The 6,983-nt window shown below is 40.0% G+C and overlaps 1 protein-coding gene across 8 annotated transcripts in view; it reads left to right on the top strand.

Annotated features, from left to right (window-relative positions):
* The window catches only part of PDLIM5 (PDZ and LIM domain 5), a 239,383-nt gene continuing 235,007 nt past the window's right edge, over positions 2,608–6,983 (top strand). Inside the window, exons 1-2 of one of the 8 annotated variants that reach the window (XM_018049298.1) lie at positions 2,608–2,761; positions 6,121–6,258. In XM_018049298.1, coding sequence (XP_017904787.1) covers positions 6,163–6,258 — 96 coding nt within the window. In that variant the 5' untranslated portion in view covers positions 2,608–2,761; positions 6,121–6,162. Of the gene's footprint in view, positions 2,762–3,653; positions 3,943–6,120; positions 6,259–6,983 lie in introns of those variants that run through there. The other 7 variants (XM_018049299.1, XM_018049300.1, XM_018049301.1 and 4 more) reach the window with 7 other exon arrangements.

Here is a 6,983-nt window from a genome sequence, read left to right as displayed (position 1 = left end):
GACGTAGTTTTTTGAGTCAGACCCCTCTGCTCTACTTCTATCACTAATTAGTTGTGTGCCCTTGGTTAAATTTCTGAATCTCCAACTTTCTATTTCTTTCTTTGAAAAAAAATAACTATATGGTTGTAAGAATTAAATAATATACATAAGTTAAGAAATAGTATATGCATAATAAATGCTAAAGTTCTCTATTTATCTTTTGTGATACATAAAATCTAATCAGCCAGGAAAGTTTTATATGGTTACCAGTTATTTAACACTTTCTTGGTGCCAAGCATGCCATATATATATATATATATATATATGTAGTTTATATATGTGTGTATGTAGTTTATATATATAATATTTATATGTAGTTATATATATAATCTCTACTTCTCATGATAACTTCAAAAGGTAATTTATAATTATTTCTTTTAAATGAAGAAACTGAGATGAGTTGCTATCTGGGGTGCATGGTTATCACCAAAGCACAGTTTACAGTAAATTGTGGGTACAGGGATATTTCTAGGGAAGTGATTTTTAAGTATTATAGTTGAATGACTACCTAGATATGGGAAAAAAAAACATCCAGGTAATCATTTCACAAAAAATTTTTTGTTTGTGAAAAAAGCAGACTCTTGGGGCCCATTGGCAAGGATCCTGGGTCTGGAGGCCAGGAAGTTACAGTTTTAACAAGCTGCCTGTGCCATTTTGATGCAGTTGGCACTTTGGAGAACACTTGGATAAATATCAGCCTATGTATTCTACTTGAATTTGGTTCATTTCCCCAACACCCCAGACTTTAAACTGTGGTAGGAGGAGGAAGAGGATTCAGAGGTAGGCTATCACCCATAGGCTAACACTGATTTGCATAGGTAGGTAACACTCCCAGCTCTTCACCACCTCAAGATGCTTATCTTCTAGTGATACCTCTATACATTGTCTGCATTTCTTGATGTCTTTAGTCAACCTGGTTCCATTCAGGATCAAATTAATTGTATTAGCAGCAAACAGATGAGGAGGAGCAGAGAGAGGACCCTTACCAGGTAATTCTAGCCATTGCCCTGTGGAAGTGTTACCAGCTGCAATCTCTTGAAACCTCAGTTTTCTTGACTATAAATGGGATGACATTTGTCTTATAAAGTTAGAAGAATTATTAAGTGTAGTAAGAGTTATTACATTAAGTGTAGTAAAAATTTTTACACTGCCTAGCGTATGGTAGGTGTTTGTAAGTGGCAGCTATTGTTACTATTTATTTCTTTATATATTTTGGGAGGGAGATGTCAAACATGACAACAAATATTAAAGCACTCTGTAAACCAGTTCACACTAGGAAACCCTTCCCTCCAATATAATCTTTCAGAGAATGTGATGAAAACTATGGACTAGTGCTGTCCAATGAAAATATAATAATGTCAGTCAACATTGGTAATGCAAAATATTAGTATCCACATTAAAAAACAGCAAAATTAAGTTTAATTGTATGTTTAACAAATATAAACATTTTACTTCAACATGTAATCAACAAAATTATTAATGACATTTTATATTATCTTTGTCATAATAAGTCTTCAAAATCCATTTCCATTGTAGCACGATTTGGACACGACGTTTTCAGTGATAAAGAGAAATGTACTCCTATCCAAACACTAAAGTTGTTTTTAACGGAGGCATGTTACCCTACTTCAGTTTTTAAATTTAAATTAAACTTACATAAAACAAAAAATTCAGTGCTTCAGTCGCAGTAAATAAATTTCAAATGTTCAGTAGCTACATGTGATAGATGGTTACCGGTTTGGACAGAGCAGTTTGGGGTGTTCTCTAGAATTTTGTTTGCACTTCTTGGGGACCCACGGACTCCATCAGCCTTGCTTTATAAGTCCCATGGTTAAGAACTGTCCTTTTCACATGTTATGAGCCAATTTACAGTTCAAAACAAGCCTAAAAGTGACTTTCTCTTATGTTCACTGAACGTTATTCAAATTTGCTCATGAATAAATCCCTTGGGCTAAATCAAGCACCTTTATAGAAACTGGAAAGTGGACTATTGATCTGGACTTAGAAAAAATAAGCTGAGGTTATAATGGTTGAACCACCTTCGGCCGCTGCTCTTTAACACGGTCTTCTGGTTTGATTAGAGGATTTAACTTCTAGGTATTAAAGTTGCTGATTTTCCCTTTCCTAACAGGTCAACTTTAAAGTCTTCACTTCTCCGGGCACATAAAGCTTGCTCAAAAAACCAGGCAGTGGCCGCTGAGCTTGCATAGATAGGGATTTATCCAAAGCCCTCTCCTATTTTTAGCGAATAGCAACTGCTTGCCAATTCAGTTTCTGGAGAGAAATACGCATCCACGACAAAACAAACAGGCAGAGCGGACCTTTGTCAGGTACTGCTCAAAACCCCCTAAGACTGGTCCCACCGAAACTCCGTATTGCAATTGTCTTTCCGCAGCAGCTTCGGCTCGCGGCAGTTAGCCCCCGCTAGGTTCACCCGCAGCCTTCTCTCAGCTCGCCGCAGCCCTGCGGGTCCAGGGCGTGGCCAGGAGAGGAGGGGGCGTGCCCTGGCTCGGGGGCGGGGCCGGTGTGTGTGTGTGTGTGTGTGTGAGTGTGTGTGTGTGTGTGTGTGTGTGTGTGTGTGTGTGTGTGTGTGTTGGGGCTGGCGGGGTGGGGGCGGGATCCAGGAGGCGGAAGTTCCCGCGGGCCGTGGGGAAGGCACAAGCACCGCGAGTCACTTGTCAGCGCTCGTCTGATTCGGAGGCATCGCGGCGCCGGACCGGAGGTGAGTGGCCGCCTTCATGGGATGCGCGTCTCGGAACCCGGGTAGGGAGGAGGGAAAGAAGGAATCGCCGTGCACTGAGAGCATGGCGAGAAGTCCTGCTTAGGGAGAGACGGTGGTGCGCCTAGCGCTGGGAAGCTTCTCAGGTGTTTGCTGGACGCGGATCTGCGGAGGTGGAGAGTGGCGTGGGAAGAGGACTACCAGGGAAACGGCGGCGCGGAAGCGGGCTCCAGGCCAGAGAACGGGCACTGGACCCGGGACGGGCTGGGACTAGGACGGGGACGGCTGAGGCAGGGGCTCAGGAGTCGGGCGAGGGCGGGCCACCATCCGGGTGCCGAGCGCCTTTGGGCACACACCTTAGAGTCTGGGGATACTCGCGTCCTGCGCAATCTCCTGGAGGTGTGGAGAGGAAGCGGGGCTAACTTTTATTTGCGCTCACTCTACTGAGAAGCATTTATTTCACACTCCCCCCGCCCCCAACATTTAGGATTGTGTAACCTGTTAAGGGAATAAAGTTTGTTTAATAAACAGATATGAGTCCAGAAGTTAAAGCTTGTTTAAAGAACAGATCTGTCGTAAACGCCGGATTTATTAATGCTTGCGTACTTGTTGGGGCTTTTTTAGGCTGTGCCTCTAATTCGTTTGACAATAAGTGGAAAAAGGAAGGGCGTATGGATAGGGCAGAGCTTGGAAAGAAAATTGGTGGCTGCGCTGGGCAGGGCAGGTCTAGGGTGTGATCGCCAGATCCTATCCCAAGTCCGCCTTCCTGACCACGAGGACATTGGAACCCGCCTGCCTCGGAAACAGCCGGCTCGGGAACCTTATTTGGCAAACAGGGCTAGGCGTGAACCTCTTTGCTGGAAAACTGTCTCGTCGGCTACTTTCATCCGCTGCTTGTGGCTTTAATTCTTCCACTCTACCTCCACAGTCTCTCATTCTGGGGAAGAAAAGAATCTTAAGATACATCTTTAATTTCAGACCCAGCTCTGAGCAGTTCATCACGAATTCTTCTTTCCAGTCTTCCCATCCACTGAAGAAGTTAGAAGTGTGGGAAATACCAAGCTTCCTTGAGTGAAGACATTGTTTGGACTTTCCCTAAAAGAAAATCCAACACTATACAGAAGTTCCAACATTTTCTACTTATTTGAAGGAAGAAAGGCTGCTCAATATTTCCTGCCTCCTTGGTAATTTAGGAAGAGTTCGGGCACTAATAACCAGACCTGGAAAAGGCCAACAATATAACTGTTGCTTTGATTTCTGACTATTTCAAGTCACATGAAACTGGCAAAGGGAGGGAAATGGCACTGACTGGGAATGAACTGACACTGGCTCTATAGTGTGGCTGTGAACGTGCCAGTTCTAGAGAGTTTAATAGCAAATGAGGGAAAGCAGGAAAGGAACTCCCAAGTAAAGAGAGTTACAGGTACATGAGTAAATATATGAATTAAATACATTTTCTTGTAGGGAACAATGGGATTAGGAAAGTTGAGTCTAACTTTCACTTTCTTCTTTTGATGAAAAGTTAAAGATTGAAAAAGAAGGATGGGCATATTGCCTGTGAAATATCTGTTGGCTTTATACACTTTTGATAAATACTGTGTGCCATCATCCAAATAGTCCTTCTCTGCAAGTTCTCAGAAACGCTTTTATTATAGGGAGAAAGCAATTAAATTATGTGTATGGGGTGGTTTAGTCGCTAAGTCCTGTCGTGTCCCGCTCTTGAGACCCCATGGATTGTGGCTTCTTATTGCCTCCTTCATGTTCATTTTTCACCTGTATCTAATAGTTTGATGTCTGGTTTGGCCTTTTCATCTTTTTGTTGCCTAGTAGTTCAGTGAACTACTATGCCTGGGGAGAAGCTTTCTCTTTTTTTTCTGGTAGATGTAGTGCAGATTTTCACTGAATTTTCTTTAAGAACTTAGACTTATTTGAAAATTTTGCCTCATTTTCCCTATAGGAGAAGATGGAATCTGCCTGCTTTTAGTACACCCAGTTGTTCAGATATCTATATTTGCCACTATTAATTGATGTGACGAAGTAGAAATTTTGAATATGTTAAAAAATGAAATATTTTAGGACAGGTAATGATTTGGTTAAACAACACAGATTTTTCCAAGGAAGTGGGTCTTAAGCAGCTTTTTTGTTTTAAGTGTGGTTTTAAATTATTTATTGTTATATTATTAATATTTTAAAGAAAATCATACATTTCTTAGTATTACATTTTAGAAAATCCCTATTCCTCCTAATTTCTCCCACATAATCACCATAACAACCAATACCAAGCTCTGAATAATGCTTTTTTTCCATTAGTTTTTCTTTGTTCTATAAAAGTACATGGTACCATGAGAGTCATGTTGAGCTCCCTTCGAGCAAAACATACAAAAAAGAAAGGATCGAAGCACTGATTCTTTTCTAAAGCTCTGATTCCCTTTCAGGCAATACGATTAACCCTATATTCCTACCATGTTTAGTCAGTCTTATACACTGTGTGGTAAATGCTCACTCCACTTCGCCTGATGAGGTGTGTATGTAAAACAAAAAGCAGATTCTGACTCAAATATCACTGCGCTAGAATATTGCCACCCACTCCAGTACTCTTGCCTGGAAAATGCTGTGGATAGAGGAGTCTGGCAGGCTACACACAGTCCATGGGATTGCAAAAGAGTTGGACATGACTTAGCAACTAAACCACCACCACCAGAGTATTGCCCATCATTGCCTGTCTGAAGGAAAAGTGAATAATTTAAGTGTGGAAAATACCATGTCCCTATATGAGAAAATGCAAGTTGTGGTTTATGATTAGAGAAAATAGTTTTTATGCATCAGGAAACAACTTCTCATTTTAAAGAATTTATTGTTTGGAAAGCATGAATGAGAGTCTACCATTTGCAGTTCTCTTCATATGTTAAAATAACTTAGAATTTAGGGAAGTGAAATGGACTCTTGCCAATTGCAGGCCAAGAGGTTGGGGAAAATCATTTTGAATTAAACCTGAAATACAGTTTTGTTCTTTTTTTCATATAAAACAAAGTATTGTAAGGTACCTTGAATTAAAGTTTGTATGCAAGAAGCCACAAATTGTATTCTAGCAAGTTGTAAGACTGATCAAATGTCTAGAAATATACTCTGATATGGAATTTTTAGACTATGGAAATTGGCATAAGTTTAGAGATTGCATATTAGCTCATAGATTCCTTTTCCTAGACTGAAATGAGAACTTAATATAAACTTACTCTGCATATCCCCTCTTTCCCCCTAAACAAAATACTGAGGATAATTTAGTTGGGTTTATATTCAATACATTTAAATATGTAATAGCTTTTCAGATAAACATCTTTGTTAACCATCTGATTTTCTTTCAGTTTCTTTCATTTTAAGGGATTGGATTTTGCGTCATTAGAACCATGAGCAACTACAATGTGTCCTTGGTTGGCCCAGCTCCCTGGGGTTTCCGGCTGCAAGGTGGCAAGGATTTCAACATGCCTTTGACAATCTCAAGTGTAAGCAAACTTTACAGATTTTGTTGTAGATGTTCACTCAATGCATAATCCTAGAAACATCAGGGCTGAGTTGAAATCTCTGAATGTCCTGTGCTCTACTTAATAGAATTGCTTATGGAATATGATCTGAGCAGATTTAGTTAATTGTAGTAAAGGGTCCACTGGGGAAAGAAATTGGATAATTGATTTCAATTAAGCATATTTTCCTCCCTCTTAATACAAAAAATGGAAAGCGTTTAACGGGGGGACAGACTCCAAATCTTTGAACTGTCACTGATCTGGACCTTAGATTCTTCATATGTAATAGAAGGTTTTAACTGTGGAATGTACACTGTTGCTTTCAGCTCCAAAAGCTGTTTATTAGAAACTGTTGATCAGTTTTGGGTAAAATAACTGTTTTGGTGTTATTTCCTCAACTTGCTCTCTGATGAAGGTGATAGCCTACAGTAAAATGGCCAAAAGCTACTTACCTTTGAAGAGGAAATGAAGGGCTTGAATCTCCAACTATTGGGTTGGCCAAAATTTTCGTCGGGGGTTTTCCATAAGATGGTACAGAATAGATAGTCAATCTTTAAATAATTGAGATTTGACTGTTTACCTCATTATGGATTTAGTTTGAATATATTCTGTATATATATTTTAAAGATACATTTCATGATACTAATGATACTTATGAGGGGAGCAGTAATAGCTTTCATTTATTGAGGCTGGACTGGGTATCAGGC

Source organism: Capra hircus, chromosome 6 (assembly GCF_001704415.2).
Source record: "Capra hircus breed San Clemente chromosome 6, ASM170441v1, whole genome shotgun sequence".
In the NCBI taxonomy this organism is placed as follows: domain Eukaryota; kingdom Metazoa; phylum Chordata; class Mammalia; order Artiodactyla; family Bovidae; genus Capra; species Capra hircus.
The sequence above is the reverse complement of the archived record's forward strand: the minus strand, read 5'-3'. Positions and strand labels throughout refer to the sequence as shown.